General features: G+C 34.9%; 1 protein-coding gene across 1 annotated transcript in view; it reads right to left on the reverse strand.

Annotated features, from left to right (window-relative positions):
- The window catches only part of GFRAL (GDNF family receptor alpha like), a 59,825-nt gene extending 53,766 nt beyond the window's left edge, over positions 1-6,059 (reverse strand). The window contains 2 exon segments of the mRNA XM_007186949.3: positions 1,831-1,965; positions 6,038-6,059. Coding sequence (XP_007187011.1) covers positions 1,831-1,965; positions 6,038-6,059 — 157 coding nt within the window.
- Positions 6,060-13,163: the final 7,104 nt, after the last annotated feature.

Here is a 13,163-nt window from a genome sequence, read left to right on the forward strand (position 1 = left end):
TGTATTTTAAAGGAGATTTGTCCCCACCTAGAATGCCAACTTTTTCTCTTTAATAATAATCAAGGCTGCCCTTACACGAGGTGACCAGAATGCTCTGTAATCTTAGCTATTTTGTCAGTTTAGCAATTGTATTAGCTGTTTGGTCTTAATCTTATTTTATTTACATGTCATTCCAAGATAATAATAAGAGACAAGCAAGTGGCTCTAAATTTATCATGGAAAAAGATGTGGTCCTCTTTCATAATTACCAATATTTCATGTTCTGCTTTAATTTAAAAAGCCATATTCATCTACCCAACAATTTTCTTTTATTCATTTTTCTGAATAAAACTACTTGAGTACATTTCACTTGTGTATTTGAGAATATTTCTATTTCAACTTCATGCATGGTATAATTATGCAAATTTACCATTCACTGCAAATGACTTGTTATTTGTATACTGAAACCAATAAATATGTTATAATTCATGACACGCTGAATGTGATATTTTAAATTGCCTTATAAAATGTAACAAGGAGCTTCACCATCAAAACAAATAACAGACTTTTTTTTGTCATTGTCCTTTATTCTCATCTTAATATTATTATGTTATTTGAGAAAACTTGCAATTGAAATTCCTTTCCTGAACTGTAATGAGAATGTTGGATTAGAGACCTATAACTTTCTTTGGCGTATGAACATTGCATGTACTCCCTTCAAGGGCAGGGAAGAAAAGGAAATCTTGCTCCTTGTCTACATCCTATGTAATTCCTTGAAATCTTGTGGTTGGACAGGAGCTCTGATGTTGGAGGTTGTGAATGTTGACATTGTTAGAACTATGGGTGGTTGCCTCTTAACCCAACACACTCCACCTTACATTTTTGGGAGGTAGAGGAAGCACAGGCAGATAGGCAAGGGTCGTGAGCAGTACAGAATTTATTCTTCATGAAATGGTTGGAGTAGCAAAGTGAGTCATGAAAGAATACATTTTTATTTTTCACTTTGGATTTCTCTTACTGAATATGCCAGAAAGTTTATTGTGTTTTTATGGTTTTATCATATTCATTATACAAGTTGATAAAACTTTTTATGTTAGTATAAGATTTTTTGAAAAGTTATGTCATAATAATATTAGGGCAGTGTCCCCTTACATAATAAGTTTATCTATTTTTAGTGAATGGAGTCTTACTATAATGCTCTCATTCAATATATATTCAGTTACTTGATATATTCAGCACTTTTTTTTTTTCTGTTAAACAAGTGACAGTGACTTTCCAATCTTCATATTCTCTACCCATTGGGCCTCCTCTCAAATGTTTGGAATGTAGGACTAGTTAAAAATAAAGATATGTTTTAACTTGTTCTTGACACAGTTGGAATGGAAAATAGTGTATAGGTTGCAAAAACATGAAACTCATGTTATGTACATGCAAATAAATAATGTGTTTGATTGTGACAAATGTTATCTTCCTATGTTATCCTGACATAGTAACATATAAGCAAAAGAACATTTTATTTGAAAAAATTTTGCCATGCTTCTGAGAAGCATGTGTATAATTGTAACATTGGTGAGATAAGTAAAAAAGTAATCTGAAATCCTGCATAAAGTTGCCTGCAGTGTCAATGCATTAGGGCCCTTGAGTAATTTAAGAATAGTCTTTTGTATCTAAATTCACTAATAAGTAGTTGTAGGCGAATCACTTGAATACCAAGTTTAAGTAAGGTATTTAGAGAAAAAACTTAGTTCCTAGGATAGTGAAAGAAAAGAACAAATTCTATTTTTATCTCTGTAAAAAGAAATTATTTTAGTGTGTTTTAAACTTTTTATGTTAGTATAGAGAGTGTTTTACCTGACACATTGCAGGCATCTTCCATTATTCTCCAGGCATGTTTACATCCATCTGCATCACTTAGGCAGAGTTCTCTTAAATAGGTGCAATCAATGGTTTGGGAAGTGGACTCATTGTCCAAGCATAGACCCACAGCTTGAATAACAACAATAACAGAACAACAAAAACAACAGCAATATGGCAGTTATTTGCCTCAAAACTAAGTTATTAATTATCAAGACCAGAATTATGAAAACTGAAATGTGATAAAAATCATTACAAGTCTGGAATGGATCTTAACCTCCCCTCTAGCTACAGATCTCTGTTTCTCTTATATAAGATTCTTAAATAAAAAGTCTGTATTTGCCCTCTTTCTTTCTTACTGCTTATTCATTTCTCAACTTTTAATTTATTGTTATTTCTATTGCTCCATTGAAACTACTTTTAAAAATGCTCCAATCATCTCCATAACATCAAATTTAATAGTTTTAAGACTTCATCTTGCTTACTTTTATCATTGGGCATTTCACTGTCATTTTGTTCTTGAAACTCTTTTCTTTTGGCAACCCTCTCTTCTAATTCTCTTGATGCTTATTCATTTGATATTTTCTGAGCACAGTTAGAATTCTTCCCAGAATCCTCTTACTTTTCTGTCAAAGTATATTTGAAGCTTAGGTTCTGTCCTCAGGCTTTTCTTATTCACATTTTACACCCTTTCTGTGGACAATTCCATGTACTTATGGTTTTAACTAAAATATCTAGACTGATGATTCTCAGATATATAACTCAATCCCATATTTTCCAGTATTCCAGTTACAGATACTGTTATCTCCACCTAAATGTTCCAGACAAATTTCCAGACAATATTATCATCAGTATTGTTCTGCTCGTCATCACTCCCTGCTGGGCCACCCTACTTCATCAGCAATTTCACCATTCACAATGGCACCAACACTGGGAACCTTGGGTTCATGATAGGTTACTTTTCTATCCTCAGTTTTACTCTCCCATATCCACTCTTGCATGGTTCATTGATTCTCATTTTGAATATTTGACCAACTCACCAGTTAGTCAGTCTGCCTCCAGTTCTATCTTATTCAGATAGGTTCTTTACACCCCCTAATCTGCCTCATGCACCAATCTAGTCCTGCTGTTTCTCTGCTTCATCCTTTGGATGGTTCCTCTTAGCATGACTCTCCTATTCTTCATCATGTGCAATCTGGAGGTGCTCGAGCATTTATAGTTTCTCAGATGCTCCATGCTGCCTTGTACCTCTGAGCATTTACTGTGTGGCACTCCTTTTCTTTTTACGCTAGAATAACCCTTTTTTTGTCATTTAAGACTCGACACAATAACTACCTATTTTTAAGGAAACTTTCCCTGAACTCAATACCTGTTTTCCTACATTCAAATTGAATTCAACACCCCTCATCTGTTTCACTAGTCTTGGGAATTTCCCAACTATAGCATTTATTGCTCCATAATGAAAGTGTGTATTTATTTTTGTCTTTACCACTGGGTTCTGGGGTTTTACTCAGCAGGCATTAATTCATGATCGTATCCCTATCATCAACACAATGATGGATCATACATATTCAATTAATGCATATTGACTTAACCAACTTGAATCGTTCTTTATGGATGAGTTATATATAAATAACTCTTAATATTCAATAAATATAACACCTTCCAGATATTTACAAGTTATTTTGGGTAGAAAAGAAAAGGTTCCAGCAAGTTTTTTAAAATATCAAGAAAGTAGCAATGTTAATTTAGTATATTGTTCCAATTACTCAAATTCTGCAAGCATACAAACTGACACTTGCTTAATCAATCCATAGAAAAATATGGAAATTACAAGTGAGTTCTAGAGACAGTATATTAACTGTAATCAAGAGACCTCAAGCTATGTCTTAATCACAGCCAAATTATTTGAATTTTTAAAAAGATGATGTTATTATGAATGACTTGTCACAACATAGAGTTATAGGCTTCAAGTTAAGCCACAGCATCTTTTTTTTTTTTTTTTTAAATCTTACCTCTTTCCAAACCTCTTCTCCTAAGGAGAATCCATGAAAACTGATTGGATCATATGTATTACTGGCTGAGTCACTGAATTTGGAGATTAAGCCCATGAGTGTGACTTGGTCACATTTTTCTTGTTGAGGGCTAGAGTGGAAATTGACATATCAGCTTTCCGTGTATTCATGTGTTCATGGATAACCTCATCTAGCCAAGCTCCTGTTCTAGGTTAGCAAGCCTAGAGAAAGAGAAAGAGCCACTTCCATTCTGGCGCAAGGTTACTTATTTCAATCCAGCTTGCCAAAGATCCTGAAGTAGGGATTTCATGTCAGAAAGTCAATTTATAAGCAACTAGAGTTTCATTTGCCATTGATCACTATTATCTTGTGAATACTTCTCTCAGGAAGCTTATAGGTGGTGGTCTCCTGGGTATATCATCAAACCTCACTTGTATCTCAGTGCAATGATCATTAATGAATTCTACATATTATCTTTCCCAAATGTGTTTTATTTTCTTTCATATTTAAAATTTTAGGTTGAATAATCATCTTGATTGTTTTACATGATTTTCCATACCTTCCACTCAGAAGAAATACTGAATCAAGTAGGAAAACCACTTCAATGATTTGGCCCAGAAAAATCAAAATAACTTCAGCTTTCCAGAATCTTATCCATTCCTGACAATGATTTCTGACCATGTATTTAAGACAGGAGTTTTCAAGGATCATTTTGAAATGCTAGGTGAAAAACAGGTTCTATTTTAAAATAAATAAGATGGAGAATATTGCACATTTTATCACCCTTTAAAGATGTATAAGACTCATTAGGCTATTAAATGCTTTGTTTTAAAAATTCACTATGTCTCACATTTCTTTGGCTGCAGAACTTTCCCGCATCACAAAGCCTATTTAAATGATGTTGAACAAATATTCTGAAGCACACACTATGGGAAATATTGATTAAACCTATCAAATAGCACAATTTTGACCCTAACAGTGTTAGGTATGATTTCCCTCATTCATGCAACCTAGTGTCTAGGTTAATTTAGAAGTGAAAGTTGAAAACAAGTGGCCATCACTACCTTTTTAATGGGGGCCATAATGAGGTTGTAATTTATTTTGTGTGATTCATTATATTGCTGCCTGATCTACAAAAATTAAAGTTTCCTGGATTTCTCCTTATTATAAATCATAGAAATAAGGAAACATTATTAGCAATAAATACAAGGAACAAAATTTTGAATAATGATTACTTAAACCCCCCCAAACCTGAAAATATATAAATGATTTCTTCTTTCTTGCCTTTATTTTCTTTGACTAGATTTATTTTGACTTCCAACATAATTTGAAATAAACTTCTTTGTTTTCTTGCCCACAAGTATGCCTTTATTCATCAATATCTATTAGCAGAGAGTAAGCAGAAAATACACTGGCTTTGTTTTAATGAGTAAATTATTAATATTCAGATACAATTTTAACTATCCCTTTTTCTGAATGCAATTTGTAGATTCTACTGCATGCTGATGAAAATATAAATAGCTTCTCCAATAACACATATAACAAGTAGATCTTCATAGATTCTACTTTTAAGTATACATTATTTTTTACTAACATCTTACAATGCATTCACACTACCCAAGACAAGAGAGATAAGTTCACACTTTATCTCTAGGTTACAAAAATTGACTGAAATGCAAAGAAGCATTTGATGTCGTGTTGTGTTACTCTACTAACTCCCTCCTTCTTATTAAATAGTAACAGCTAAAATCAGGGAAATTGAATGGTTTAAATTAATCTCATTTCAATTTAATACCAAAGAAAAATAGATAATAATTCAAAATTTGTCATCTTATAACTTGTAAATAGGTACTGGAAGGTTTCATTTCTAAAAGGCTCTAGTACAGATGTCAATTCTATAAATCCTGATCAATTACTTAAAGTGATTGGATTATTCTATATATAAAAAAGAAACAACCTGAGCTGTTAATGCAGTTCTCACATTGTGCATTTTCTATAGAGCTATAAATGAGTAAAAGTAGGTGTACATTTTTGCAAAATTAAGAAGCTATGTTAAAGTATAAATTTGTAATTAATACTTTATATTATAAACATTTGTTAGCTTGACAGTTAAGTGACAGGAGACAGCATTTGGTTCACGGAGAATTGGTGTTATGAAATCGGATAAACCGGAAGCATAATTCACTTACCGAAGAAAATGAAAACTATCATGGTAGCCAGCTTGGGGCTGTTCACCTGGAAGAAAAGCAAATGTCTTTCTCCGACCACCTTCTTAACAGTAACTATCCACAATAAGGCTTCAGCTTCTGCTCCTGCTTCCTAAAAACATCACTGATTCAAGTCGGCTTCTTGTCACCACTTCCTCACCAATCTTTCCTGAGCTGTGAACTTTCCTAATTAGGTCCAAATTCAATTATTCTCTTCTGAGTGTACTGATCTCAGATATTATGCTTCCAAGAAAGCCCAAGAGCCAGATACTAAGAAATGATACATACTCTGTGCAATCAGGAAAAAGCTGGGGTTTTTTTCCGTTCAACTAGAATGCTAAACTGTGTACAAACCTCCCAACTATAACTCAAAATTTTCCTAGACACTTGAGAAGGCTCAGTTTCTACTTCATTAATTAGCATCATTCAGGCAATTTTATATCTTTGAGGAAAGGAAAAAGGAGAAAAGACATAAGCAAAGCCCAGGAAAACGTGTGGGGAATTCAAGTTCCACTAGGATCAAACCAGTGTACTTCATCTTTCCAAACAAGAAATGTTCTTTACAGGTGCCCCAAACCCCAGTGTGCCTAAAACTTGTGCTGCTCTAGCCACAGTTCCTCTAACACTTCAAATAGTGCAATGTGTAAGGAATGACTTCTCGACATTTGCCACTCGACACTATTTTTCTGAGCTTCAATGAGATGCATTGCTATGATCTGAAGATCTGTGTCCCCCCAAATTCATATGTTGAAATCCTAAACCCCAGAGGAGATGGTATTAGGTAGACCATTTGGGGGTTACTTAAATCGTGAGGTGCAACCCTCATGAGTGGAATTAATGATTTAAAAAAAAAAACTCCAGAAAGTCCCTTGCTCCTTCCACCTTGTGAGGACACTGTGAGAAGTTGTCAGCTATGAATTAGGAAGAGGGCCCTCGTGAGACGGTGACTGTGCTGGCAGCTTGATCTTGGACTTCCAGTCCCTGGAACTGTGAGAAATAAATTTCTGTAATTTGTAAGCTACCCAGTCTGCAGTATATTGTTATAACAGCCTTAGTGGACTGGACAGGCAGTATTTATCTCCTCTTACTTAGATTGTGCTCTTCCTCACCAGAATCTAGAACACATCATCTACCTGGGGACAGCCTGAGGCTTCGACTTTTAAAATAGCCTGAGACATTTTTGTAATGAATGCTTAAGAAGTAAAAAAAATGCTGCATAACAGGAAATTAGGAAAAGGCAGCCATGGATAACTGACTATCTTGAGATGTGGGAGGAGCATTTGTGTGTACGCAGTTACACAATGAGAGAGTTGTTGATTGCAATTGTCCATATTTAATTTACACTAGAAAATAAGTTATAGCATATTTTGTTTTCAGAATGCATGATGGAAAAGTACAGACTCTGGAGTCCAACAAACTGAAATTATAACCCTATTTTTCTCTGTAGGTGTATGTAAATGACTTTCCATCAGAAGTTATTTATATTTACTCTGTAAAATGGGCTGACTGTATCCATGGTTGCTATAAATGTTAAATATGTATATGAGGTTTATATTACAAGAGATAAACAAATGACAGTTATATTGCACCCACTGGCTTAGTTATTATTTAACCAATAATTATAATGCCATAAAATTAATCAATTATTTCCTTTTAAAAGGCACTGAGTCACTAAGCTTATATTATAAATTTTGTTGAGATAATTATTCTTTTTGATATAAGATGACTAAAAATGGTTTAAGCTCAAGAAAGATTTGGTGGCTCTGTTGGTTTGCAAACTGGTCCCTTACACAAAGGGCAAGGAGAGTCTGAAAAAAGGGGCAGATCGCTCCAGATAGGTAGGTATCAGATTTAATAAGCAAAGGAACTTACATACAAGGAACTTGTTTGGGGTGAACAACAGACAATTAGATGTTCGCACCCACCCACCAGAATCTTAAAATTTTATAGAGAGGCCTTAACTGGGTTCAATCATGTGCTCCATCCAGATGGTCTCAACCACACAGAGCTCTCTCAAGGCTGAGTCCTTCAGAGCAGCCCCACTGTGGGAACAGTGGACAGAACGTACATTCAGAGGACAGAGGAGGCAAGGAGGATCTTCGAATTGCCTGGGTCCAGCTCACAGATCAAACTGCAGTAATACCCCCTGGATGACCTCCTCCAAGACGTTCTGTTAGTTGAAGAGTCCGGTGGTAGAGCTGATTTCCTGCATGTTTTAAACCTTTGAGGTCTGAAGGGCTTGCCCTCCTGCCTCTGAGCTGCTTTCTTCTGTCGGCTCCATTCACAGGCAGCTTCTTTCCTCTTGATGGAAGATGCTGTCAAGCTCTCAGCCTGCATCCTTCTCTCTTAGAAGCCAGAGTGGGAAGTGGGGCTCTTCCCATTAGGATTCCAGAATTGAGTCACATCAGTTCTAGATGGGCCCCAAGCCCATCAATCTTGGAAAGTGGAACTGGTCCCACTTGGTGCCCAGCATCATAGAGGCAGTTGGAATCGGCCCTACTGAACCCACAAGAACTGATGGTGGGAGAGGAATGCATTACCAAGGAAAATTGTGGTGTTAGGAGCCACATGTGAAGGAATCCTGGGAAGGAAAAAAAAACATACTCAGTAAAGCATATAAATGTTGAATTTATGTGGGGCTACCACAAGAAAAATAAACTGATGAAACAAAAGAAAAGAATACCAAAATACTATTTCCTGTTCAAGGAAGGTTAGTTATAACTTTCTAGAGAGTGGTGCTATGCAGAACTGAACGCAGGGCATAGGGTGAATGGCGTTAATCTTTTCCAAACAGTTACAGCTGCTGAGGTCTATTGCTTACAGGTATAGAAAGCATCTGTGGTCATATTCCTGATTAATTCAAAATAATAATTGTCAGCTGTGTCACCATCTAAAGCAGGGATTTTTAGCATTTTATTGTGCCATCAATCTCCTTTCTCCATAGACCGCCCCCTCCTTAGAATATTTTTAAAGGCAGTTTTTTTAAAAAAGGTATTACTTCAACAAGGACCTGCTGTATAGCACACGGAATTCTACTTAATACTCTGTAATAACCTATATGGGAAAATAATCTGAAAAAGAATAGATATATGTATATGTATAACTGAATCACTTTGCTGTACACCTGAAACTAACACAACATTGTAAATCAACTATACTCCAATATAAAATAAAAACAATTTAAAAATGCATGAAGATTGTAAAAAAAGGTATTACAAAGAAAATTACTCATATGAAATATATTCATCAAAATATTTTTAAACACACTTGGGACAAAGTGATACATATGCTTCTTTATTAAAAAAGCAAATATCAAGATCTAGGCAGGTCTAATAAGACTGTACTTTCAGTGTAGTGATGACCATAGATACTAATTTGAGATATTTTCCATTAATACACTATTACGTAAAAATATCTGTAATTTCTCTTTGTGACAATACAGCACAAGAAGTACTGAATTTTAAATTAGAGTTTAGTAAAAATAGAATACAGTTTTGCCCCAAGCAAATGTATAGACACACCAGATTAATAAACAGTACCTTCAACTCAATTATTTACTGAAGTGGAAACTGGCAATTGAATCAGAATATTTTAGAGGTGAGAGATAATGATAAAAAAATCAGTTTCAGTAGTTTCCAGTGATAATGGATGTGTGATTTTAACATGTATTCTGTTTTGAATAAAATGCTCTCAAATAAATGAATCAGAAAAAAACAGAGTTGCTCTGGTTGAAATTTGGGTGGCAAGCCCCAAGCTCTGGTCAGGGGGCTTTGCATCGCCATCCACAGCTGCCATTGAGGCATCCAAAGACTCCAGAAGGCCTGTTCAAAAATCACCTATCTCATTTACCTGTTTGCAAATTTTTTGTCACATAAAGAATCCATTCTCATAACAGTTAAATTAAATACCTTAGACCTTGAGCCTCATCACTGGGCAGAAAACACTATGATTTCTATCCAACCAACACTTACTAAAAGCCTACATAGAGCTCTATGAAAAAATAAAGCTGAGGCATGGTCCCTAGTTTCATGGATCAGATAAACCAGGGTGAAGAAGAAACTACATATAAAGAAAGAAAGAAAACTTTGTTAACAAAATAAAAACATAGTAAATGAGTGAAAAATCTATGTATTAGAAGACATTTCTTTTTGGAGCATAAGACAACTATTTTGTGTTTAATGACATTTGACTCCCCCAACCCCACCCCAGAAAAAAAGCACCCTTGCATTTGTATTTGTCTACTTAAAATTTTGTAAGATGCTTATATCTGGAGGAAAGAAAAAAATCTGAACAGTCTCAGATTTAGAGTCAATCTAAAATTGAGAGCTCTGGAAAAAGGCTATATGTAGAATATAGAATATATAATATATGTAATATAACACACACACACACACACATACACAGAGTGATGAGTTCCTTAGCTATAAAGCCTGGAAAAAACATTCTAAGACATTTGGTAATAAAGGAAGACATTAACCAGTATTTGGGGAGAAAAAATCATAGAGTCTCTCTGCCTGTTCCTGGAGGGTCTCAGGAGAAAAGAAAAAAAAAAAAAATAGGTCAACTTGCTGATGTACTTAATCTCCTCACAGTGAACTGGTCTCCTCAGTTACAAACTGGTGAGAAGTGGCCATGAGTGGGGGGACAGGGTGGGGAGAAGCTGAGACACAGCATAGAAATGGGCCTGTGAGGTATACTCGGGGGGAACTCAGGTGAACTAATTTCACTGAAACTCATGGTGGGTGGGGAAATAGACAAATGACCAAATGATAGGCAGCCCTTATGCCTTGCCAAGGAGACCAGAATTTATTCACAGAGAAAAGGGAAGCCACTGGTGAGTTTTAAAAAGGAAGCAACCAGATTAGTATTTTGAAACATTGCCTCAGCAATACTATGGAAGATGGCTTGGAAACAGGATAATTACCAGTTATGAGGTTATTTCAGTAGATTAGGAGAGACATGGGTAAGGCCTGAACTAAAAAGTAATGGCAATGGAGAGGATACGGTAGATTCAAAATATTTAAGGATTTGGAACTTATAGGATGTGGGGACCATCTGAGATGCAGAAGGGATGGGAAGGAGGAACCAAGGAGGAGTCCATGCTTCCAGTTTGTGTGTCTTGGTGCTGGTTGTTAACATGTACCCTGGCACTTGACTCACATTTCAATGCTCTAAATACAATATAATTGTGTCCATTGGTAGAATTTTGTCCATTGAAGAGGTTAAACATTAACATGAAAGAACAGTACTATATATAAAATAGATAGCAGGGACCTACTGTATAGCACAGGGAACTCTACTCAATATTCTGTAATAACCCATATGGGAAAAGAATCTGAAAAAGAATTGATATATGTATATGAATAACTGAATCACTTTGCTGTACACCTGAAACTAACACAACATTGTAAATCAATTATACTCCAATATAAAATAAAAATTAAATTAAGAAAAAGAGTGAAACAACAGTCCCTATGAGCTACATGCACATGTCATTAGGGAAGACAGGCTGGCTGTCCCCAACAGGATCAAAACAGCTCCACCAGATAACATCACCTTGGGAGATATTGTTGAACAAGTTCTGGCTCTTTGTCTAAAGGGATCAAGACTAGATCCATCCTTTAGGACTTAACTAACAATAAAAAAGATATGAGAAATGGAAATATTAATCATATTGCCAATTGCTTTATTTATAAAAAGAAATCTAACTGCTGGCCAGTGTATTTTCTTTGTGTAGCATGTCAACAGGGGAAAGCCAACAGATGAAAAGAGATTTTGATTAAAGGGTATTAGATCTATAATTAAATATATATAGACTTAATATTTAATGGCATCAGGTTAGAAAAGCCCCCGTGTATCACTATTAATGATAATGAGGTATATGTCACATTCTTGCTTATTTTGGGTAAATTAATCTCCTCAATCATAAGCATCCTAGCTGGCTCACAGTGCTACCTCTTCGAAATAAAACTGAACATCTCTCCAGTATTGTATCTTGTTGACCTTTTATTTTAAGTTTTGGGAGAATAATCTTTATTCCAAGCTCTTGGGAAACAACATTATAGTTATATAATGTTCTAATAATATCCTCTTCTTTGACACACATAATTTATACATTTTTATAGTACAACATCTTTTAGAATTGAGCTAATATAAGGGTCAAATCATGTCCTTTCCTACAAAAATGTATTCCATGAAAGGTTTTATCTATAAAGCAGCTAATATTCCTATCTGAAGACAGCAGTTCTATATCTGAGTCCGAACTGTTCTGGAACTTCTATTAGTTGAGTCTGATTTTTCAGGAATTTGTGGCACCTCTAAAAACTATAAAGACCAACCGTTGACAAATATCCTTAATTCCTTCAAATTTCCTTTTCCTAACTTCATATCTGCTCTCTGCTTCACATTTCATATTAATAATAGAGCCTATTGCACATTCTAATCATTCTGGGAAAAAGGTCACATGCTTGCTGGCTCAGCAAATTTATTATTAAATGAAGACGGGACCACTTGTTATCAGATGACTTCAACATACGTTTATGTTTAAATTTAATATTTTCTTCCTTTATGATAGGACTTAGTAGTTTTTGAAATGTGGTCATCTGCTGTGCAGAGATTGCCCTCTACAGAGATGAAAGCTTGAGAATAGAAGATATTTTCTGCTGAATTAGACTGGATGATTTTGTAAGGTCAAATCCCCCAGGGAAGTATGGAAGAAAGACTCTGGACACCCCATGAAAGAGAAGGCTGGCAATAACATACAAGGGTCTACTATTTTTAATATGTTGTTGAGACCAGTGGAGACATTTTTATACTGTTTAAATTGCCTTCTTTTCCTTTACAAAGTACAATTTTTTTTCATTTTATAAGATTTGGTACTTATGTACAGCATTTGAAAAACAACAAATAGAAATATCTTTATTTAAATCTCACAGAGATAGCCACTATTTTATCTCTTGGTGTATTTTCTTTAAATGTTTTACTTTATTTATTACCTTTAAAGCATCATTGTTATCATATTTGTATACACTTTTGTAATTTAAATGTTAAAAGTATCTGTCATTTTTTCTGACTGTAAATGTCAAGAAAAAAAGTCACAATGATCCTA

Source organism: Balaenoptera acutorostrata, chromosome 10 (genome assembly GCF_949987535.1).
Source record: "Balaenoptera acutorostrata chromosome 10, mBalAcu1.1, whole genome shotgun sequence".
Classification (NCBI taxonomy): Eukaryota; Metazoa; Chordata; class Mammalia; order Artiodactyla; family Balaenopteridae; genus Balaenoptera; species Balaenoptera acutorostrata.